Source organism: Neoarius graeffei, chromosome 18, assembly GCF_027579695.1.
Source record: "Neoarius graeffei isolate fNeoGra1 chromosome 18, fNeoGra1.pri, whole genome shotgun sequence".
Taxonomy (NCBI): domain Eukaryota; kingdom Metazoa; phylum Chordata; class Actinopteri; order Siluriformes; family Ariidae; genus Neoarius; species Neoarius graeffei.
The window spans coordinates 40,433,977-40,459,652 of NC_083586.1; the positions used below are offsets into that span (position 1 = coordinate 40,433,977).

General features: G+C 41.3%; 1 protein-coding gene across 1 annotated transcript in view; it reads right to left on the minus strand.

The window, feature by feature from the left end:
* Positions 1 to 25,676, minus strand: part of sorcs3a (sortilin related VPS10 domain containing receptor 3a) — a 602,075-nt gene that overhangs the window by 223,156 nt on the left and 353,243 nt on the right. The window contains exon 3 of the mRNA XM_060898283.1: positions 5,127 to 5,226. Within this exon, the coding sequence (XP_060754266.1) occupies positions 5,127 to 5,226 (100 nt within the window). The remainder of the gene's footprint in view (positions 1 to 5,126; positions 5,227 to 25,676) is intronic.

A 25,676-nucleotide genomic window follows, 5' to 3' on the forward strand; every position in this document is an offset into this window, starting at 1 on the left:
TATCTTGCTATGGCAAAAAGCTAATAAATTAAAATAGTACCTGAACACATACTGAAAGAGGAGTTCTGCTGTCTGTGATGCTGTTGGGATGCCTGGTAGGGAGATAAGTTTGAGAGCCTTCGAGAAGTGGTCCACGGTCACCATAATGGTGGTGTTCTCCTCAGAGGGCAGGAGGTCCATGATGAAGTCAATGGTTATATGGGACCAGGGTCTCTGAGGAATGGGGAGGGGGCACAATTTGCCAGCAGGAGGGGCTCGAGGAACTTTGGCCTGAGCACAAGTGGAACAAGAGGCTATGAACTGGTTAATTTCTGTCAGCATGTTTTCCCGCTAATACTTATTCTTTAACACAGGATGAGTGCAGTGGCTGCCAGGATGCCCTGTGGCGGGTGACGCATGGGCCCATGTGGTGAGTCGCCCTCGAAACTGCTTGGGCACATAGAGTAGACCAGGAGGGAGGTTATGGGGAAGATTTTGTGGTTGAGCCCTTCTTATTTCTCTGTCCAAGTCCCAGGTGATGGATTGCATGAAGCACTGAGTTGGGAGAATGGGATGGGTTACAGGATCTTGGTGTGTAGACCCAAAACTGGGAGATAGGGCATCAGCTTTGGTGTTCTTGGTACCGGGGCAGAATGAAATGGTGAAATTGAACCTCGTGAAGAATAATGCCCATCTGGCCTGACGAGGTTTTAGTCTCTTGGCTTTCTTGAGGTATTCCAGGTTCTTATGGTCTGTGAGAATAACAAAAGGGTGAGTGGACCCCTCCAGCCAATGCCGCCATTCTTCGAGAGCTAGCTTAATGGCCAGTAGTTCCCTGTCGCTGACATCATAGTTCTTCTCTGCCAAAGAAAGTTTTTTTTCAAGAAGAAGGCTATTGGATGTAGTGTCTGTTTTTCACCAAACCACTGGGATAGGATTGCCCCTACACCTGTCTCTGATGCATCCACTTCTACCATAAACGGTTTGGTGGGTTCTGGATGTTTGAGGATTGGAGCAGATGTGAAGGCTTGCTTGAGACACTGAAAAGCTTCCTCAACCTCGGGGTTCCACTGGAGGTGTTTTGGGCCTTTCTTCAGTAGCATTGTTAAGGGGTTAGTGATAGTGCTGAAACCCCTGATGAATCGGCGATAGAAGTTAGTGAACCCCAAAAAATGTTGAAGTTCCTTTACAGAAGTGGGTGTGGGCCAGAAAGTGACTGCAGAGACCTTGGAGGAGTCCATGCTAACTCCTTCAGCGCTTATAATGTATCGTATCATAGGAAAGAGATTCGAACCTGATGAAACTCATTTCTTGGCCTTGATGTCGAGGTGATTTTCGAGTAGACGCTTCAGGATGGCTCCGACGTGCTTCTTGTGATTCTCTTCATCTGTGGAGTAGATCAGGATGCCGTCAGTGTATGTGATAGTGAATCTGCCTAGCATGTCACGTAGCACTTCGTTGATCAGGCATTGGAACACGCTAGGCACTGAAGAAAGGCCATATGGCATCATCCAATACTCAAAATGGCCAGCAGTTGTGCAGTCATTGCCCCTTTTGATCCTGATCAAGTTGTACGCACATCTTAGATCCAACTTTGAAAATATCTTAGCTGATCAAAGTTGCTCTAGAACAGTAGGAACATGCCTGTCAGGAGATCAATAGCGCAGTCATAGGGCTGATGTGGTGGTAGCCCACATGCCTTTCCCTTGCTAAAGACCTCCTGCAAATCCATGTAGCACTCCAGGATGCCCTCCAAGGAGTCAGGCAGAGGACTCTCAACTGTGGTGAAGGAGAGCTTAACTTGTAGACGAGAGATGCAGTTAGTGAAACAAGTTGTAGACCACTGAAGAAATTCCTTGCTCTGCCATGAGATCAAGGGATCGTGAAGCTGTAGCCATGGATAGCCAAGAATAAGGTCGTGACTTACTGTATTTGTAACATATAGCGAGATTTGCTCTAAATGCAGAATGCCCACTTGGAAGTGAAGTGGTGTGGTCCGTGAAGTGACGAGACTGTCTCCTATTGGTTCTCCATCAATGGACCTAATGCTGAGCGCACTTTGCAATGGGACTGTGGGCAAGTTGAGTTTCTGCATGATGGAATGGCTGATAAAGTTTCCTTCTGCCGCTGAATCAATGAAAGCACACAGGATGTGTGTGGAATCGGTCAACTTCAATAATACTGGGATTTTTAAAGACTTGGACATAAATTTTCTTACTGGACTCACAGAACCTTCTGCTAGAGCTGCACGGGACGGACGAATGGGACAGTGGTTGAGCTGATGTTTGGAGCTCCCGCAGTAGAAGCACAACCCCTCTTTCCTCCATCTCTCGTGTTCAGAACGTGACAGCCTGGTGCGTGAAACCTCCATGGGAAAGCTGTCTTCAGTAGCCGTGACAGGCTGGATGGAAGGGCAGTGAGTCAACAGATGATCGAGCTGGATGGCCAAATCGATCAGTGAGTCCAGTGTGAGTTGTTCATCTCGGCGTGCTAGCTCTCTGAGAATAGCAGGACGTAGACCCTGACGGAAGACAGCCTTCAAAGCAGGCTCTTTCTATCCACTAGCTGCTGCCAGGGTTCTGAAGTTGAGAGTGTATTTCGCCACACTTCGAGAACCCTGTGAGATGGTAAGCAAACTTTCACCAATTTCACCTTCCGGTTCATGGTTGAATACCCTCTTGAACATAGCAAGAAATGGCTCATATGATGTGGTTTGTTCTTGGTCTTTGCCCCATACTGCACTTGCCCAGCATAGCACTTTGCCGGAGAGAAAAGAGAAGAATTTAGCGATTTAATACTTATTGGAGAGATTCGGCATGGTGTCGAAATACATAGAGCATTGAAGCAAGAAACCCTTACAGGTGAGGGCATTTCCAGCAAACTTCTCAGGTGGAGGGAGTTGTAGGGTGGGGCTAGAAAGAGACTCAGGGCGCGGTAGGAGGGCCTGTGACATCACGGTGGTCAGCTACGTTAGACGGGTGTTGAGGCCCGCTAGCATCTGTTGATGTTCTCCCAGCAGGTGACCCTGAGCAGTCAAAGCAGTCCGCTTTGCTTCTTCCACTACATCCATGATGGCGAAGTATCCTGTCAGAGTGCAGGCACTTACGGATGTAAATGCAGAGGAGAGCAGGGAAGCAGACTGTCAACAAACCCAAAATGATAAACAAGAATCGAGGTCAGGAAACAAGCGAGGGTTGGTCAATCGGCAAACAATGTAGAGGAGACGAGACAAAGACTGTAAACGAAGGAAGGCTAGCAAAGGTCAGAAACTAGAGAGGCAGATAGAGAAATACAAGGCTTGGTATGAACTGGGTAGATACAAAACGATACTTCACATTGGAGTGGAGTGTGAGAGTGGTTTATATAGGAGAGGGGCTAATGGAGAAAATGAGTATCAGCTGTAGTTAATATTCGGGAGACAGAGGGCACTGTGAGTCTTGGGGATTGTAGTCTTGAATGTCCATGTTTGTAGTTCGAGTGTCGACAGCAGGTTTACTGACAGAACACTTTAGAGTTGTCTATATTTCTGCATAAAGAGGACCTAAAACATCATCAGATTTTCACACAAGTCCTAAAAGTAAATAAAGAGAACCCAGTTAAACAAATGAGACAGAAATATTATACTTGGTCATTTATTTATTGAGGAAAATGATCCAATATTACATATCTGTGAGTGGCAAAAGTATGTGAACCTCTATGACTAGCAGTTAATTTGAAGGTGAAATTAGAGTCAGGTGTTTTCAATCAATGGGATGACAATCAGGTGTGAGTGGGCACCCTCTTTTTTTTTGAAAGAACAGGGATCTATCAAAGTCTGATCTTCACAACACATGTTTGTGGAAGTGTATCATGGCACAAACAAAGGAGATTTCTGAGGACCTCAGAAAAAGCGTTGTTGATGCTCATCAGGCTGGAAAAGGTTACAAAACCATATCTAAAGAGTTTGGACTCCACCAATCCACAGTCAGACAAATTGTGTACAAATGGAGGAAATTCAAGACCATTGTTACCCTCCCCAGGAGTGGTCGACCAACAAAGGTCACTCCAAGAGCAAAGCGTGTAATAGTCGGTGAGGTCACAAAGGACCCCAGGGTAAGTTCTAAGTAACTGAAGGCCTCTCTCACATTGGCTAATGTTAATGTTCATGAGTCCACCATCAGGAGAACACTGAACAACAATGGTGTGCATGGCAGGGTTGCAAGGAGAAAGCCACTGCTCTCCAAAAAGAACATTGCTGCTCATCTGCAGTTTGCTAAAGATCACATGGACAAGCCAGAAGGCTATTGGAAAAATGTTTTCTGGATGGATGAGACCAAAATAGAACTTTTTGGTTTAAATGAGAAGCGTTATGTTTGGAGAAAGGACAACACTGCATTCCAGCATTATAACCTTATCCCATCTGTGAAACATGGTGGTGGTAGTATCATGGTTTGGGCCTGTTTTGCTGCATCTGGGCCAGGATGGCTTGTCATCATTGATGGAACAATGAATTCTGAATTATACTAGCAAATTCTCAAGGAAAATGTCAGGACATCGGTCCATGAACTGAATCTCAGGAGAAGGTGGGTTGTGCAATAAGACAATGACCCTATGCACACAAGTCGTTCTACCAAAGAGTGGTTAAAGAAGAATAAAGTTAATGTTTTGGAATTTCCGAGTCAAAGTCCTGACCTTAATCCAATCGAAATGTTGTGGAAGGACCTGAAGTGAGCAGTTCATGTGAAGAAACCCACCAACATCCCAGAGTTGAAGCTGTTCTGTACGGAGGAATGGGCTAAAATTCCTCCAAGTTGGTGTGCAGGACTGATCAACAGTTACTGGAAACGTTTAGTTGCAGTTATTGCTGCACAAGGGGGTCACACCAGATATTGAACACAAAGGTTCACATACTTTTGCCACTCACAGATATGTAATATTGGATCATTTTCCTCAATAAATAAATGACCAAATATAATATTTTTGTCTCGTTTATTTAACTGTGTTCTCTTTATCTACTTGTGTGAAAATCTGATGACGTTTTAAGTCATATTTATGCAGAAATATAGAAAATTCTAAAGGGTTCACAAACTTTCAAGCACCACTGTCAGTCTACACATGAGAAAGAGGAGATGTATTGTTTTGGAAATAGGGAAAAAAGACCCACTCACCTTCCTTTGGTTAGTGGGACAGACGTACAGGTAACTCAGGACTGTCTTCACTCCCACTTTGTCATTCAGTCTTTCATAGGTGGTGCCATAGTCTGTCGATCTGAGGGACAAAAAAAACAGCAGTTATCGCCCTCTGTCCTCTGAGTAGAAGCAGTTATTTCTCCAATTTATTTATTTATTTATTTATTTATTTATTTTTTTGGGGGGGTGTAATGACTGGTGGCACGGTGGTGTAGTGGTTAGCACTGTTGCCTCACAGCATTAGGTTAATTGGTGGCTCTAAATTGACCATAGGTGTGAATGGTTGTTTGTCTCTATGGCTACGTTTACATTAGACCGTATCTGTCTCGTTTTCTTCGCGGATGCACTGTCCGTTTACATTAAACCACCTGGAAACGCCGGGAAACGGGAATCCGCCAGCGTCCACGTATTCAATCCAGATCGTGTCAGCTCCGGTGCTGTGTAAACATTCAGAATACGCGGATACGCTGTGCTGAGCTCTAGCTGGCGTCTCATTGGACAACGTCACTGTGACATCCACCTTCCTGATTCGCTGGCGTTGGTCATGTGACGCGACTGCTGAAAAACGGCACGGACTTCCGCCTTGTATCACCTTTCATTAAAGAGTATAAAAGTATGAAAATACTGCAAATACTGATGCAAATACTGCCCATTGTGTAGTTATGATTGTCTTTAGGCTTGCCATCCTTCCACTTGCAAGTGATATGCGCTGGGATCACACACACAGCGGCTCAGTCCCGAATCACAGCTTGTTCACTTCACTCGCGTGCTCTGTGAGCTGTGCAAGGCCGGAGTGCGCACCCTCCAGAGGGCACTCGCTGTTCAGGGCGGTGTGATTTGGAGCGCAGGATGCCTGCGGAGCCGAGCGTATCCGTGTATTGGTATTGCTGTGTGCACGCAAATCGTGTATTGGTGTTGCTGTGTGCACACTAATCGTTTTAAAAACGTTAATCTGATGATCCGCTGATACGGTCTAATGTAAACATGGGCTATGTGTCAGCCCTGCAATGACCTGGCGACTTGTCCAGGGTGTACCCCGCCTTTCGCCCACAGTCAGCTGGGATAGGCTCCAGCTTGCCCGTGACCCTGTACAGAATAAGCGGCTACAGATAATGGCTGGACGGATGGATGGACTGGTGGTGTAGTGGTTAGCACTGTTACCTCACAGCAAGAAGGTTCTGGGTTTGAGCCCAGTGGCTAATGGGGTGGGTTTCCTCTGGATGCTCTGGTTTCCCCCACAGTCCAAAGACATGCAGGTTAGGCTAAATGGTGGCTCTAAATATACCATAGGTGTGAGTGTGAATGGCTGTTTGTCTCTATGTGTCAACCCTGTGATGACCTGGTGATTTGTCCAGGGTGTACCCCGCCTCTTGCCTGTAGTCAGCTGGGATAGGCTCCAGCTTCCCTCTGACCCTGCATAGGATAAACGGTTATGGATGGATAATGATTAATGATGTTCACTCTCTGGTAATACAGAGGCAATGCTGTTTTGGAAAAAGACAAAGAGGCACTGATGCTTCACACTGTCACACCTGCATGCATTGGGGCGCACAACATATAGACTCTCAGGCGCACCCCGAACAAAGTGCGCTCTGAGTTGACTTGCGCACACATGCCTGCACTGCTAAGGACTCACACCTGCATGGGATTAAGGCGCAATCAGCGCACCTATATAAGGACTGGCACTTTGCACAATCACTTTGCAAAGTACTGTATGGCATTGTTAACACACATTACTGAGCGGTAGTTGTATATTGTTTTCCTGGTTTCTTGATCCCTGATTCCTGTTCCTAGTCTTTGATTCTGCTTTTGCCTGTGATACTCTGTTTGTCCCTTGCACAACCAATTGCTTGTTATACCGTTTACAATTTTGCCTGCCATTTTGGCCAATTCCTGTTTATATAATAAATACCTTCTGCACCTACATCTGTCTCCAACCATCCCTCACAGAATACTTTGCCCCGCTGACACACTCTGTATATACAGTGCCTTCTGGACTGGCACTACCATTTTGTCCTTCCATTTATCACCCGTCACCTGTGAATGTACAGTATATGTATACACAGGTCTCTTCCTGGATGACTCTGCACCAAGCTACAGATCATAAGGGCTCACTGAATGACATATCCATCCATCCATTCATTCATTATCTGTAGCTGCTTATCCTGTATAGGGTCGCAGGCAAGCTGGAGCCTATCCCAGCTGACTATGGACAAGAGGTGAGGTACACCCTGGACAAGTCGCCAGATCATCGCAGGGCTGACACATCGAGACAAATAACCATTCGCACTCACATTCACACCTACAGTCAATTTATAGCCACCAATTAGCCTAACCTGCATGTCTTTGGACTGTGGGAGGAAACCAGAGCACCCAGAGGAAACCCACGCAGACACAGGGAGAACATTCAAACTCCACACAGAAAGGCCCTCGTCGGCCGCTGGGCTCAAACCCAGGACCTTCTTGCTGTGAGGCAACAGTGCTAACCACTACACCACCGTGCCACCCAATCATAAACTATATGGATGTTTTGGGTTTTTTTTTTTTCCGTTTCTGGTTGAGAGTACGTCATGTGCATTCTGGCTGCTGCTTCTCACCGGAGCTTTTTATTTTATTTGATTTTCTCTTTTTGTGTTTGTGTAGTTTGATATTTGTTTTTATTTGAGTGTTTTTGTCCCCCAGTTGTTGTGTAGCTCTGGACACAGTTTTGGGCGTCGGGTCCCTCCAGGCCTTGGTTTGCCATGGGTGATGCCTGTGCTGGTAGCTATGGACTGCAGTGAGCTCGTTGCTCATTTTAACATCATGGTTGTCCAGCGCTCTGTGCAGCAGTGCTTTAGTGCTTGGTGTGATGTTCCGAGCAATGCTGTTTGGTGGTGTCGCAGCAGCTGTGCAGGTGGTTTAGGACATACCAGCGCTCTGCTCGCTTTGTGGAGCCATGGCATGGTGTTCCAAGTGATGTTGCCCGGTGGCATTGCGGCAGCTGTGCTGGAGGTGTGGGACTTGTTTTCGTGCACCTTTTGGTGGGACTGTGGCTGCTACACCATTGGAATGACATCTTGACCTTTATTTGGTGGACTTTTTTTTTCTCCCTATAATTGTAAAGTGACCTTGAGTTTTGAGAAAGGCGCTATATAAATTGAAATTATTATTATTATTATTATTATTATTATTATGCTATATTATTATCTTGGCATTCACTAGAACCTATCTGAACACCTATCTGAGATGTCAGAGCAAAGTGTTAAACAGCTCTCTCCACCACCATCATAAAAACAATAAATGAAGGAATATCTTCTGAAAGAATGATGTTCATTCTCCAGTACAGTTCCAGAGATTTGTAGAATGTATGCCACAGTGGATTGAAGCTGTTTTGGAGGCTTGAAAGTTTATCTAGTAGTTTTTTTGTTTGTTTGTTTGTTTTTCGGGGGGGGGGGGGGGGGGGGGGGTATCTGTTAGCCTTCTGGTAGCATGGTGGTGCAGTGTCGCCTCACAGCAAGAAGGTTTCAGGTTCGAGCCTCATGGCTGACAGAGGCCTTTCTGAGTGAAGTTTGCATGTTCTTCCTGTGTCTGTGTGCTCCAGTTTCTCCCACAGTACAAAGACGTGCAGTTAGACTAACTGGCTATTCAAAATTGTCCAATGATCAAGCTTAGAGAGTGATGGGCTCTGCCAAGTTTAAATGCCCTAGACACACCAAAGATGGACTGTTAAAATGTCATCAATGGTGCCCTTCCAGACCTTGCTGGCTATAGGGAAAAGAAGAAGATTACACTTCTGTTCTTTAGATTTCTTTTTAAAATGCTTCCGCATTTTTAGCGTCAGCCTACACCCCGTGCTAATATATTTTTTTCTCAGCCATTCTCTTTACTTTTTACATGTATCATGTGACAACCTTCTGCAGTCTTTATAGCAGCCGTACACTGACTCTTGTTCGAACCTCACCTGGTGGTTGCGTTCCTTTTATGTTGTGGTCTGTATGAGCCTTGAACATAATCTCTCATGTACTTCTCTATTCCTCCCCTCATACTAGAATCAGGACATATGCTTGCTGCATCAACTCGACTATGCTCACACTCTCATATTTCGCTTCATATTCTGTTCCACAGCTGATTTTTATTCTCACTTTCTCCCATTCAGTTCTCTTAATGCAGCTGAGAACTAATCAGGGAACCTCTTCTGAAAATCTGGGCTCAACATCAGGCAGAATTGCAATTTCCACAGTAATAATTAATCTAATAAGCATACCCTACTTGAAGTAGCAATATGTAATTTGGGGGGATTTGCTGATTTGGAGACATTTTTGGTTGAGAAAAAAAGGATATTGCATGAAACTCACAGAAGAGTATTTTGGAATGATACTTATTTTGAACAAACAAAAGTTACATTCTGAAGTTTTAAACAGGCTGAAGCTCAGGTAGTGCTTCATGTAGCTTAGTGTTTAGTGAACTGGCTGCATCATAGGTCTTAACTGGCAATGACTTCAGTGTTGACACTAGGGTTGGGGTTACTCAGTGCAGTAACTCATGGCATCCCCAGCCCCCCAGCAGCCCAATAACACCCTTCACACACCCCAGTACCAGCCTTGTAGGTATACTGATGCATTGTAGATTTTATCCTTGTGTGCATATTGAAACATGTAAGTTATTACAAAAAAAAAAATGTTTTGTTGTTAACTAGGCATGTAATAATTTGCCCAATACACTATTAGGTTTGATTCACAATATTGGGTGCAGAATTTGGGTGGCACGGTGGTGTAGTGGTTAGCACTGTTACCTCACAGCAAGAAGGTCCTGGGTTTGAACCCAGTGGCCCACAGGGGCCTTTCTGTGTAGAGTTTGCATGTTCTCCCGGTGTCTGTGTGGGTTTCCTCCGGGTGCTCCGGTTTCCCCCACAGTCCAAAGATATGCAGGTCAGGCTAACTGATGACTCTAAATTGACCGTAGGTGTGAATGTGAGTGTGAATGGTTGTTTGTCTCTATGTGTCAGCCCTGCGATGATCTGGTGACTTGTCCAGGGTGTACCCCGCCTCTTGCCCACAGTCAGCTGGGATAGGCTCCAGCTTGCCTGCGACCCTGTACAGGATAAATGGCTACCGATAATGGATGGATGGATTCAGAAGTCAATTTTCCCATGATATTTACAGGAAAAAAGAAGAAGAACCTTCTATTACCAAAAAAGAAGCTACATTTGTTTTTCTATTCTTTATCAACTTAAATATTCATTTTGTTTTAAAGAAAAATAATTTTGCTTCAAGGATAATTTACAAACACTTGTAAAGTTTGGAGTAAAATATAATGAATAATTAACAAAATATGTTTTATCAAAAATTAAAAAAACAAGTTAACGACAAATGGGCCCTTTCATAATAACCATTTATGAAAATTTGTGAAGGCTGGGGTCAGTGTCAGGGTGCAGGCACTTACGAATGCAAGCGCAGGGGAGAGTGGGTGCGTCGCAAACTGTCAACAAATCCAAATCAGTAAACTGAAGACGTAATCAGGGATGGGAAAGGGTTGATCAATCAACAAACGGGATGTCAAAGGGCAAGCAAGGAAACGGAGTCGGGAAATAAACGTAAACTGAGTCAAAACACGAGTAGTCAGGCAGGAAATCAGAAGGCTTGGTATGATCAGGTACGAAAACACAGAACGATACTTCGCAACGGGTCTTTGTGACTGCTGAGCTTATATAAGGAAGTGATTACTGGCAAATAGGAGACAGGTGTGCTTGTTAGTACTTCGGAGATGAGGGGCGCTGTGGTGCTTGGGAGATGTAGTCCAGAGTGACCATGTTTGGAGGCTGCTCCGAACTCTGGTTTTCAGCGCTGTTACTGACAGGCAGCTTAAACATAAAACAACTACCTTCATTTGCTTCTCTTTTTTTTAACATTTGGCAGTCTGTCAAAAGATAGATTCAACAAGAAATCTGAGCTATTTGTACAGTCAGTCAATCACATGACAGCTCTCTTTCAATTTAGAGCCATTTTTTGTGTTATTCGAGCAGTGTTGTTTCTGCCAACGGTGACGTCATGTGCATTCCCTCACCTGTATATTCCACCCTCCGCTGTCTAAACAATGCAATTACGGCTAGGTAAAAACAAAGAGATTACACAGCCTGATAATAATCACCATTCATTATTAATTTCCTCGATTCTAATTGTCATAAACTTGTGCCATGATTTATTGTCACACACACAATGTGTTTTTATATGTCTAATTACAAATAACTACAGGGGAATAAAAAAAATCTATTGAAACATTGCACAAAAAAAAAAAAAAAATTGACAGTCATTTTGGTGTCCACCCCCTCTGATGGTGTCACCCAGTGCAGTCCGCACCCCCCACCTCCCTCGTGACAATTCTAGTCACAAAAGTCATACTGATGTAAACCTAGTGACTCCAACAGTGTATCCATTTTTTTAAGTCATAAATTTATACACCGAGTGCAAGTAAATTACTAAAATTAGCTGCACACTGTGTGTAAATTGGGTGTGACTTTTTCTGTCACACCCAATTTACACTGAGGGCTCGTCTCTGGAGCTGAAAACAATGGTGTAATAGCAAATAAAACTGAATAACGTAATCATGAAATGGTTATGAAAATGGATAAACTAATAATTCAGAATTAAGTTCTGAATTACAGCCTGATACAGCACTTTTAAGACTATTTCATAATATGTCTGACCATTTTGTTTCATCTCTAAAGATTTCCACCATGTTCTCTTTAAGCATAAATACTGAGCATGCAAATGACCTTTGCTACATTGAGTATAAAATGTTTTCGACTGTATAAGTTTATGACTTCTCAAGTGAGAAAGATTGCATTTTATACAAGGGGCCTTGCATATAACTGAATGAGTCTAGTTTATCGGCACACTTACAATATATTAATAATTCATATCTTCCCTTTGACTGAATTAAAACCAAGGTAATAGGTAATAGAAAAACATGTGGAGAGGACTGGGATCAGGAACATGAATAATGGAAGAGTTGAAAGCAACTATTAGACAATAAGATCACACCAGGAATTTATTTATCTGTCAGTTACTATTAAATCAGATTTTGTGGATGGAGGCAGCTCTTGAAACAAATACATTTCAACCTATTCTCAATTCTCTGGTAGAGCATTAATATTATACAATCCATTTTCGCTGCTTGAGTAATCCACTTCTGGGATTTTGCCTTATATAAAATTCTATCCACATTCACTGGATATGAGCAATCGTGCACTCTGATTGGCTACTCTACTACTAGGCTATTAGCTCATTTACCATGAGTAGAGAAAAACAAAATGATAGACCACGAAATAAAAACTCTCCTCGAGAACATAACCTCAAAAAATACAAAAAAGCAACAAAATATGGAATAAAAGTATTTGATGTGAAGAACTTCTTTTTTTCAGGAATTACTATTATAGCATTTTTCACAAACTGCTACCGTCATTTCGCCACATTGTTTACATTCTAAGCGGAAATGATTTTGTTGGACGTTTTGTATAAAGTTTTTATTTATCAAATTTCCCAAAAATAAAAATGTTCTGTTTCTCAAAATCCAGTGAATATGGACAGAATAAAACGGTTATTCCACTCAATCTCATCATACATGGCTAAAGCCAACTCGGCACGACATATATTTATTATCTGAAATGCATACAGAATAAAACGCAGATAAAACAGAAATCATGCTTATCGGCTCCAAATCTTCATTGTCCAAATCCTCCAGTTTCAGTCTTAACATCGACGGTACACTTGTTAAATCTTCACCCGTTGTTAGAAACCTTGGAATACTGCTTGACCCCTCACTCAACTTTGATCCCCACATTAAATTCCTCACCAAGACTGCTTTCTTCCACCTCCGGAACATTGCCTGCCTTCGCCCCTTTCTTTCCACTAGTGATGCTCAAACTTTGGTCCACTCCTTCATTATGTCCCGCTTAGATTATTGTAACTCCCTTCTTATTGGCCTCCCTACTAAATCTCTTCAAAGACTACAATACATTCAGAACTCTGCAGCGAGACTCCTCACCCATACCAAACCGTCTGCTCATATCACCCCCATTCTTCTCAGCTTCAGTGGCTACCTGTCCAGAATTACAGTAAATATAAAGTCAAGTCAACTTTATTGTCAAATATGCTATACATGCTTGACATACAGCACAGATGAAATTTCAGTCCTTTCTGACCCACGGTGCAAACAGGCAATGCAATAAATAAAAAATAGAATAATTGAAATAAACAATACAAACGGTATAAACACTCTAGATAAGAACTAGACATAGACTAAATAAACAAGACATAGACTAAATAAACAATAAGACATAGGGGGAGACTGCAAACAGGCAATGCAATAAATAAAAAATAGAATAATTGAAAATAAACAGTACAAACAGTATAAACACTCTAGATAAGAACTAGATATAGACTAAATAAACAAGACATAGACTAAATAAACAATAAGACATAGGGGGAGACTGCAAACAGGCAATGCAATAAATAAAAAATAGAATAATTGAAAATAAACAGTACAAACAGTATAAACACTCTAGATAAGAACTAGACAGACTAAACACTCATATATACTGTATACACACAAATTGAAGCAAAAAAAACCAAAAACAGTCAAGGGCACTTGAGGTATAGCAGGTAAACATGAAATAAGCAGTATAGACAATAAACATAGCTTTTAAGGTGAGGTAGTGTGGAATAGTGCAAATGAGCGAGGTAAAATGAAATGTGCAGTCCCTGAGTTCAGTGTGTTAATGAACATTGTGTGTGTGTGTGTGTGTGTGTGTGTGTGTGTGCTGGGGGGGGGGGACTGTGAGGGTGACATGTCAGATGCTGAAGGGGGGGCAGGGGGGTGTACGGGCAGAATCTGTGGCAGGGGGCAGAGGGGGGAGGAGGGGCAGAACAGGGTGGGAGTTGAGCCTCCTGACCGCCTGGTGAAAGAAACTGCCCTTGAGCCTGCTGGTTTTGGCCCGGAGACTCCGCAGTCTCCTCCCCGAAGGCAGCAGACTGAAGAGGCTGTGAGATGGGTGGGTATGGTCACCTGCAATCCTGATGGCTTTGCGGGTGAGGTGGGAGTTATAGAGATCCGATAGAGAAGGAAGAGAGACACCAATGATCCTCTCAGCTGCTCTCACGATGCGCTAAAATCATACTACTCACCTTCAAAGCTCTCCATAACTTTGCTCCTTCTTACATCTGTGATCTTCTGACCCCTTATACTCCGTCCTGCAGTCTCAGATCCTCTAGCTATAATCTCCTTGCTGTTCTTCACGCTAGACTCTCTACCCTGGGTGGCAGGTCCTTCAGTGCCATGGCCCCCAAGCTCTGGAATTCCCTTCCTCAACCCCTAAGTGACTGCTCTTCTCTTCCTTTCTTCAAACCTCATCTCAAAACCTTTCTGTTTCATGAACATTTCTCCACCAGTGCATAAACTCACCACTCTTTAGCAACTCTTTTTTTTTTTTCTCTGACCTATGTAAAGCGACCTTGAGTTTGAGAAAGGCACTATATAAATTATTATTATTGTTATTATTATTATTATTATTTACTGTGTGATACCATATTATTTACACATATTTCTCATTTGATAGTTTCTCATTTAATACAATATTAAATTTAATACAGTATTATAGTTGTTGCTGCTATTTTCAGGTAACATTCATTCATCTTCAGTAACCACTTATCCTGGTCAGGGTCAGTGTGAACCTGGAGCCTGTCCCAGAAACGCTAGGCACTGCTTTGGGAATATACCCTGGATGGGACTCCAGTCCAGTACAGAGCACCTTGCACACACTCATTCACACATGCTTTCAGTCCTACAGGCAGTTTAGAGCTGTTAAATCTATACGTTATGTGGAACTGCAAAGATAATAGGTAGGTGGAGTGAATAAATAGAACATGGACAGCTGATAAAAAATGGATTAGTAAGGCTAAAGCCCACCTGTCTTTCCTTTTTGGCATCTACATATTATCTGCTGGGAACAAATGTCTCAAGGAGTGTGTTTTAGACTGTTGTGGAAGTGAACAGTGGTCAACCAGTGGTCAAAAGAAAAATAAACAGAATGGTATGAAGGAGTGAGCTTGAGGCTGATTTTTTTCTAGCCCAGACTGCAGATTCATGCGGGCTATCAGTGACTGTCGTACCATGGGTTTACATAGAGCAAAATCTCTCTAGATTTCATCATCATTTCAGCTAATATTTTTTTCAGCCTGCAATGCTGACATATTTGTCGCAAAATGATTTCATCGGAGCATGCAAAATATATGCATGGATTTAATGAATACGAACAAGATGGATTTTTTTTTTCATGTGTTTGAAGGAGAAACTAAAAGTAACTAGACTAAAGCACATATAGTCCAATCTAAGTACAAAATACACAAAGGTACTGTGTGTATGAGAGAGAGAGAGAGAGAGAGAGAGAGAGAGAGAGAGAGATAAACTAATAGTTTTACTGTTGAGCTACTTGAGAGATTAGATTGCAGCCTCCCATCTAACATCATGACTGGCTGTCACTAAAATAGAGTAAATACTTAGCGGTTCTAAGGTGACCCATATTTATGAGAAAGAAATAAGCTGTTGTTTTTAGTCACTGTCACTTTCTTCCTACCCTGTGATACAGATCTCCTTCGCATGGACAGTGATGGATACTTCCTCTAAGACTTGTAAAGTCACTGCTGCACTTGCGATATCATAAGATGACAGAATCTGCTTGAAGGAGAGCCCTAACTACCCTATTATCCGAACTTCTGTGACACACTTGCATAGCTAATCAACAGATGGGAAGGTTACTAAGGCCACCTTTTCCATCTAGAGAACGGAGCCAATTTGACTCCTAATCAGTGAGAGCCGCAGCATCATCAGGATTCAAACTTGAATCTCCAAATGATAGACCATAACTTGACATCTGCACCAATCATTGGCCCAATTTTGCAAAATACAACTTGACAAACGTTTATTTGCTGAGGGAAAAAAAAATCTGTGTGATCTTTCTTTCATCCCTCTGTACATCTACATCCTTGTTCACTGTTCACTTTTGTTCTTCCTGTACTATTGCACTTCCGGTATTATTGTATAGCCATGACACAAGCAATCCAAAATAAGGCCCTTGACATTACAACTTTACTTTCTTTTTTATTCTTCGACTATTTCTTCCCACCATTTTTTCCTTCACATGAGCCATTATGCATTCCAACAAAATTACAGTGTGATCTTGTTCATTCTCGAGAGCCCTTGAGATGGCCTGCAACGTTCACAGAGCGCCATCAGAATCAAGGAAAGTTACCTCTTCTGAATATTAGAGCAAGGCAAAAAAAAAAAAAGCAATCAAAGAAAAAGGTCCAATCTATTCCAATGAGGAGATGCAGGCATTCAAAGTGCACTGTGCATGGAATCAAATCTGCTTTCATGTCTTGTCTGAGGAATAGGCTCTTGACAGCTTAGTGATAATGCTCAGAATTTCACTGGTGTTTTTCATTTAATACTCTGAGCTCTGATGCCCTGCCAGTTGCCTCAAAGATTCAGAAGTTCATTATGTTTTATTATCCATTTCCGCAACTATTTTGTTATTTCATGAGTCTGTTTTATTGGATGTTGCTCAGTCGTTTTCTTCTTGAAAAACTGAATTTGGTAACAGGACATCAGTGCAAACTGGGCATGAATAAAAAAAGGCTATGTAAATGCTATAGGGACTGTAATATGACAGCATATTAGGGACATTGTAGATAATAATAATAATAATAATAATAGGGTAGCATGGTGGTGTAGTGGTAAGCACTGTCGCCTGACAGCAAGAAGGTTCTGGGTTCGAGCCCAGTGGCTGATGGGGGCCTTTCTGTGTGGAGTTTGCATGTTCTCCCCGTGTCTGTGTGGGTTTCCTCCGGGTGTGCCGGTTTTCCCCACAGTCCAAAGACATGCAGGTTAGGCTAATTGGTGGCTCTAAATTGACCATAGGTGTGGATGTGAGCGTGAATGGTTGTCTGTGTCTATGTGTCAGCCCTGTGATGACCTGGCGACTTGTCCAGGGTGTACCCCGCCTCTCGCCCATGGTCAGCTGGGATGGGCTCCAGCTTGCCTGCGACCCTGTAGGACAGGATAGGTGGCTACAGATAATGGATGGATGGATAAATTGACCATAGGTGTGAATGTGAGTGTAAATGGTTGTTTGTCTCTGTGTCAGCCCTGTGATGACCTGGCGACTTGTCCAGGGTGTACCCCGCCTCTCGCCCGTAGTCAACTGGGATAGGCTCCAGCTTGCCTGCGACCCTGTAGAACAGGATAAGCGTCTACAGCTAATGGATGAAGAGGGGAGTCTTCAGTCTACACTTGAAGGTGGTCAGGGTCATGGGAGGAGCTGGAACCAAACCCAGCTGACTTCAGGTGAGAGGCAAAGTACACCCTGGGCAAGTCAGTTGGCACTCTAGGTTATGATTAATTTAATTTGTAACGTGTCGGGACAACCAGTCATGGGTCCTAGATATCTCATCTCATCTCATTATCTCTAGCCGCTTTATCCTTCTACAGGGTCGCAGGCAAGCTGGAGCCTATCCCAGCTGACTACGGGCGAAAGGCGGGGTACACCCTGGACAAGTCGCCAGGTCATCACAGGGCTGACACATAGACACAGACAACCATTCACACTCACATTCACACCTACGGTCAATTTAGAGTCACCAGTTAACCTAACTTGCATGTCTTTGGACTGTGGGGGAAACCGGAGCACCCGGAGGAAACCCACGCGGACACGGGGAGAACATGCAAACTCCACACAGAAAGGCCCTCACCGGCCCCGGGGCTCGAACCCAGGACCTTCTTGCTGTGAGGCGACAGCGCTAACCACTACACCACCGTGCCGCCGGTCCTAGATATATGTTGATTTATTCTGAATAGGCCCAATTAATGGAAGTCTCTTCTAAGTCTGGATGGTTATGATAATATTGTTATTCAAGTGAAAAGTATAATTCAGTTAGGTCACACATAATACACTAAAAACAGAAAGTCTGTAATGTGATGAGTTTGATCCAAGCTTGCAAAGTGATGTTTCCTTGACAAAAAAAAAAACCTCTCCCACAATTTTTACAATTTTATTTCTTATAAAATTATTACTTAAATTCAGTGGCGAACCGTGAGCACTACAGCTGGGCCTTCACCTCAGCCCTCATATTGATGAGAAAATAAATAATCGCGGCAAAGGCACAGAGGATGACTTGAAAGCGTTAAGTAACTGATCGTTTAATTAACGACGACAAGGATGTAAACAAATAGACCATAACATCACAACTTCCCCAACAGGAAACATTGCATAAAACTCGTGACCTTAAATAAATAAATAAAAAAAAAAAAAAAAAAAAAAAAAAATATATATATATATATATATGCTAACAGCACTATTAAATAACAGCGTACAAAAAAACAAACACAATCTTCAAATCTTCAAACTGTAATGCAATTTCAAATGAATAATTCTTAAAGTTGGCAATAAAAAGACATATATTTTAAATTGACATGAAGTACAAATAGCCTACATTTCCATTTCGGGAGGCGCATCAAATAAAAGTCTTTTTATAGTTCCCGCTACACCCCCTTAATTTTACAGTGATTAAAATGGGAGAATGAAAATAATAATGATCACCATCATCATGAAATCATGAATGAATATCATCGTGAATAATAATGTTGAAAATAATAATAATTTATCTACTGAAAGGGCAATTTTACACTATGTACAAACTGAATGCCCACTTGGAATTTCCAAACACTTGAAACACCAAAAGGTGGCTTATAAAATCCTACCTACATGAAAACAAAATCCATACGTCGGTCTTTTTTTTGTAAAGTGGGCAATGGCAGCGTCATAAAGTTTGTCCTTTGATTTGAGCTCCAAAAGAAGTGCTTTTTCTATCGACATCAGTGCCAAAGCTCCCAGACGGTCCTGTCCTTGAAAAAGGCGATGCTAGCAAGCTAGCCACAACGTCGCTCTCGTTATCCGCCATTCAACTCTCAACCACTAATTCTATCAATTTTATTTTGCCCGCTACTGTCCTGTCGGCTAGGAGCATTGGCTAGGACTTCATGAAGGCCTACAATCTTTTGTTTTTGTCCCGCCCACTTAAAATCAAACATTGATTGGTCAATTTCCCCATCATTCTCCATATCAAAATACATAGCTCAGGCCTTCTCAGGGACTTGTGAAGTCCTAACCAATTAATGAGCTCGCTCTCCATGAGGGACGATTTTGATTGGACAGCGTGTTTCAGCCAGTAACCCTTTCATTGCTGATGTGAACTTGACAGTAAACTTAACTGAAGAACACGTGAGAAATGTATTAGTGTATGGTATTAAATTAGACAGTTTTTAAAAAAATATATGCATATTTATATTATTTATTAGCTACTTTTGGTCCAAAATTTTTAAGGCCTTCTCTGAAGGCCTAGAAGGCCCTGACGGTTCCCCTCTGCTTAAATTTTAATAAAGTTTTTTGTCTTTTCTTGCAAATGTATAACATTACAATCCCAGAGACTAACTTTTTTCTGATAAATTTATGATTTTAATCTTGGAATAGCTGAAGTTTTGTTTTCTTCTAAGAATTAAACACCCCGCCCCCACTTTTGAGCTGGTAGAAATATATATATATATATATATATATATATATATATATATATATATATATATATATATATATATATACACACACACACACACACACTAGTGTATATATATATTTCTACCAGCTCAAAGAAATTTATTACAATAGCTCCTGATTAATTGATAAGTAGAGAAATGTTAATAAAATAATCTTTACGCATGTGCTGTATATCGCCTCCCAAGAATGCTTGGCTGATGCAGTACTAGAGTAATGTTCCAATCTTCATGAACATCTTCACTGCTTTTCCCAAAAGTGAACGATTTAGTAGTTTCCCATCGTACTTCAACTCAAATGAGGTCGTAATTGTGTATCCTTTGATGGTGAAAGAAAGATTGATTCAGCTGGTAGGTTATGATTCATTTAATTCGGAACATGCGTCAGGACAACCAGTAATGGGTCCTAGATATATGTTGATTTATTCTGAATAGGGGCGGCACGGTGGTGTAGTGGTTAGCGCTGTCGCCTCACAGCAAGAAGGTCCAGGTTCGAGCCCCGTGGCCGGCGAGGGCCTTTCTGTGTGGAGTTTGCATGTTCTCCCCGTGTCCGCATGGGTTTCCTCCGGGTGCTCCGGTTTCCCCCACAGTCCAAAGACATGCAGGTTAGGTTAACTGGTGACTCTAAATTGACCGTAGGTGTGAATGTGAGTGTGAATGGTTGTCTGTGTCTATGTGTCAGCCCTGTGATGACCTGGTGACTTGTCCAGGGTGTACCCCACCTTTCGCCCGTAGTCAGCTGGGATAGGCTCCAGCTTGCCTGCGACCCTGTAGAACAGGATAAAGCGGCTAGAGATAATGAGATGAGATGAGATATTCTGAATAGGCCCAATTAATGGCAGTCTTTTCTAATCTATATGGTTATGATAATATTGTTATTCAAGTGAAAAGTATAATTCAATTAGGTCATACATAATACACTAAAAGCAGTCTGTAATGTGATGAGTTTGATCTAAGCTTGCAAAGTGATGTTTCCTTGACAAAAAAAAAAACTCCCACGATTTTTTTCCAATTTTATTTCTTATAAAATTATTACTTAAATTTTAAAGGTTTTTTTTGTTTGTTTTCTTTTCTTGCAAATGTATAACATTACACTGTCAGAGACTAACTTTTTTTCTGATAAATTTATGATTTTAGTCTTGGAATAGATGATTTTTTTTTTAAGAATACACCCCCCACCACCACACACACACCCTCCCCAGGTTCCCCCCCAGCCTAATATGCATTCATAGTCAAGTCATTCAAGTCACTGGCTACTTGATTTAAAAAAAAAATAGTAATAATAAAAAAAATATTTTACCAACTCAAATTTATTACAATAGCTCCTGATTAACTGCTTTAAAAACACCATATATAATTAAAACAAGTAGAGAAATGTTAATAAAATAATCATTATGCATGTGCTGTATATCGCCTCCCAAGAATGCTTGGCTGATGCAGTACTAGAGTAATGTTCCAATCTTCATGAACATCTTCACTGCTTTTCCCAAAGGTGGACAATTTAATAGTTTCCCATTGTACTTCAACTCAAATGAGGTCGTAATTGTGTATCCTTTGATGGTGAAAGAAAGATTCAGTCATCTTCCCATAAAGACAGCACATGGTGAATAAAATCAGGGCATATTCCAATGTTTTTGACCAGATGAAACAGAGTCTCTGAAATCTGCAGAAAAGAATGTACATGTACATGTATGTGCATCTCATTAAGGCCTTTTTTCCCGAAAGGAAAAAAAAAGTTCCACAAGACTCTTTTGTTCTAATTGTAGCACTATGCTTCACACTCTCTTCTTCTTTGCTTTTGATATACTACAACCCCGATTCCAAAAAAGTACAAATTGTAAATAAAAATGGAATGCAATAATTTACAAATCTCAATAACTGATATTGTATTCACAATAGAACATAGACAACATATCAAATGTCGAAAGTGAGACATTTTGAAATTTCATGCCAAATATTGGCTCATTTGAAATTTCATGACAGCAACACATCTCAAAAAAGTTGGGATAGGGGCAATAAGAGGCTGGAAAAGTTAAAGGTACAAAAAAGGAACAGCTGGAGGACCAAATTGCAACTCATTAGATCAATTGGCAATAGGTCATTAACATGACTGGGTATAAAAAGAGCATCTTGGAGTGGCAGCGGCTCTCAAGGCAAGGCAAGTTTATTTGTATAGCGCATTTCATATACACAGGCAATTCAATGTGCTTCACAAAAAATAAAAGCATAAGAACAGTAACAAAGAATTAAAGTAAAAGTGAAATCATCAAAATCCAAAATTAAAAAGAAATTAAAATAAAGAATTAAAGTAAAATCATTAAAATCAAAATTAAAAGAAATTATGTTAAAGGAAATTAATTACACTTTAGGTAAAAATTAATCAAGTGAAAGCATCTAAAGACAGCTTTGTCTTGAGCCTGGATTTAAAACTAACAACAGTAGGAGCATTTTTGATATCATCTGGAAGTTGGTTCCAAAGCTTAGCAGCATAGCAGCTAAAGGCTGCTTCACCACACTTCGTTTTGACAGCTGGTATTACTAGCAAGTTTTTCTCCTGTGATCTTAGAGACTTAAGAAGTAAAGATGGGAAGAGGATCACCAATCCCCCTAATTCTGCGCCGACAAATAGTGGAGCAATATCAGAAAGGAGTTCGACAGTGTAAAATTGCAAAGAGTTTGAACATATCATCATCTACAGTGCATAATATTATGAAAAGATTCAGAGAATCTGGAAGAATCTCTGTGCATAAGGGTCAAGGCTGGAAAACCATACTGGGTGCCCGTGATCTTCGGGCCCTTAGACGGCACTGCATCACATACAGGCATGCTTCTGTATTGGAAATCACAAAATGGGCTCAGGAATATTTCCAGAGAACATTATCTGTGAACACAATTCACCGTGCCATCCGCCATTGCCAGCTAAAACTCTATAGTTCAAAGAAGAAGCCGTATCTAAACACGATCCAGAAGTGCAGACGTCTTCTCTGGGCCAAGGCTCATTTAAAATGGACTGTGGCAAAGTGGAAAACTGTTACGTGGTCAGACAAATCAAAATTTGAAGTTCTTTATGGAAATCAGGGACGCCGTGTCATTCGGACTAAAGAGGAGAAGGACGACCCAAGTTGTTATCAGCGCTCAGTTCAGAAGCCTGCATCTCTGATGGTATGGGGTTGCATTAGTGAGTGTGGCATGGGCAGCTTACACATCTGGAAAGACACCATCAATGCTGAAAGGTATATCCAGGTTCTAGAGCAACATATGCTCCCATCCAGACGACGTCTCTTTCAGGGAAGACCTTGCATTTTCCAACATGACAATGCCAAACCACACACTGCATCAATTACAGCATCATGGCTGCGTAGAAGAAGGGTCCGGGTACTGAACTGGCCAGCCTGCAGTCCAGATCTTTCACCCATAGAAAACATTTGGCGCATCATAAAACAGAAGATACGACAAAAAAGACCTAAGACAGCTGAGCAACTAGAATCCTACATTAGACAAGAATGGGTTAACATTCCTATCCCTAAACTTGAGCAACTTGTCTCCTCAGTCCCCAGACGTTTACAGACTGTTGTAAAGAGAAAAGGGGATGTCTCACAGTGGTAAACATGGCCTTGTCCCAACTTTTTTGAGATGTGTTGTTGTCATGAAATTTAAAATCACCTAATTTTTCTCTTTAAATGATACATTTTCTCAGTTTAAACATTTGATATGTCATCTATGTTCTATTCTGAATAAAATATGGAATTTTGAAACTTCCACATCATTGCATTCCGTTTTTATTTACAATTTGTACTTTGTCCCAACTTTTTTGGAATCTGGGTTGTAATTTCTGATCCGAAACATCATTTCTTGATAATTTTTTTTTTTCTCACTGAAGCATTAACTTGGCAATCAGATGTTGGGAAAGGATTATACTAGATTTTATTTCTCTCCCTTAAGCAAATGATCTTTAGAATGCAGATGCTTGCTCGTGTCTTCCGCTGTATTTCCCTTCAATCAAATTTGTTGAGAAATTTTGATAATCACATCTCTACAATGTCCTTGTAGAGACCAAACTAAAATTACATGCCTGTCAAAGTGTCAGTGCAGTAACTTAGTGATTTTCAAACGTTATCTTGAGGATACACCACACCCATACACTGAGTAATTTCTTCTACTTGGATGGTTAGGCTGGTAACTCAATGTCTAATTTGTTGTATCAGATATGTCTTTGGATACTGACTCTGGGGTCTGAGGGTATTTTCTAGCACTCTAATGATTTTGGCATGCTCTGATTTTGTTGTCAATTTTAACAAATCTAAGCAATATTTTCAAAGTCATATGACTTTTTTTGTATTCAACACAAGTTCAGCTACAATAATATCTATGTAGTATGTACCGTATATCATGATTGTACTTTAAAAAAATAACAGATAAATGAAAATATTGTAAAAAGCAGTTTTAGAACTGTTGGAATGTGTGAAAAAAACATGACCTTACCCATTGTGTCGAACCGTTTTGGTCACTTGAGGTGATTCTGTTCAGTCTTAGGAATGTATCAAGTACAAAAACTTAAATCTGCTCCATTGATTTGGACGATTAACTGGCCATCAAAAAAATTATGTCCTATTATTTTGAGATACCGTAAAGGGTTGGCAGTGGGAGGGTATTCAATGAGAAGTGTAAAAAAAAATCCATTCAATGAGAAGAGTGAAAACCCCTCCCACTGCCTACTCTTAATCCCATCAGATTAACTCTTAATACCATCAGGTCAAGTCTCAATGGGTAAGGTCATGTTTTCCACACATTCCAACATGGTTCTAAAACTGCTTTTTACAACAGCTTCATTTATCTGGTATTTGACTTGATTCAGTGTGTCGTGAAATTAACTCTTGTACTATTTTACTCAGTTCAGAGCCACAACCAACCCTGTTGCTCAGTTACACAATTACTCTGTAATTTTGCTCCCACTCCAACTTTTACTCTCTAAACTCAAAATACAGCAAAATGACCTATTTTTGAGGAACATACTTTTAACTCTAGAAAAACTGCTCAGTCATTTTCCCTGTGTATGCACTACAGTGCACGCATATCAACTGATCTGCTCATAATAAATAGAAGAAATATTTACACTTACTCGAGTCGATCTTTGACTGGTTCAAGTCAAAGTAAAAAAAAAAGAGCACTGCTCATCATCAGTGTCACACTTCTCAAGATTGAATTGAATCGCTGTACTGAATCATGAATTGAATTTCTGTCCTGAATCATCCGAAGTGCATAAAATCCACATGCTACTTCGCAACAAGTTTTACCTCCAAATAACCTAAACTACGTTTGACAGATTTTATCCTGTTTACGATGGGCATTCCCACCATGAAAGAGAAACCAATCGAAACAGAAAGCGTGAACATGATTATCATGTCATTACCATGTGAATAGTCTTTTATGAATGCGTAAGTGGGCTCTCAGCGCTCCGACTCCGGTGTGACTGAGTAAGGTGACAAGTTACCGTAAAATACCAAATAATAGCCCGGGCGATTATTTGTCTCAATCACGTAAGAGACCCGGCGCGTATTAGAGACTAGGCGGCTATTTGGAACAGGCGATTAATTCCTTCTTCACAAATACCTTCCCCAAAATCTACCTCAAAACGGGGAAAAAAATCATTCTCAGATAGGCCTACTTTTAACCAGTATAACTTACAGTTTGTTTAGAGTTAGATTACAGATAGCACGGTGCCGACTTCGGGGAATTTTGAAGACGCAGAATGCATCTTCGCATGGCACAGTCGGGGTGGATAAAGGATAAATCACACACCTTTTCCTGTTAATGACTAGTTAAGCGCATGCTTTACAAAATAATCAAGAAACCACACCATTGTCTGTGCGCAGCACTGTGATTTAATTACTC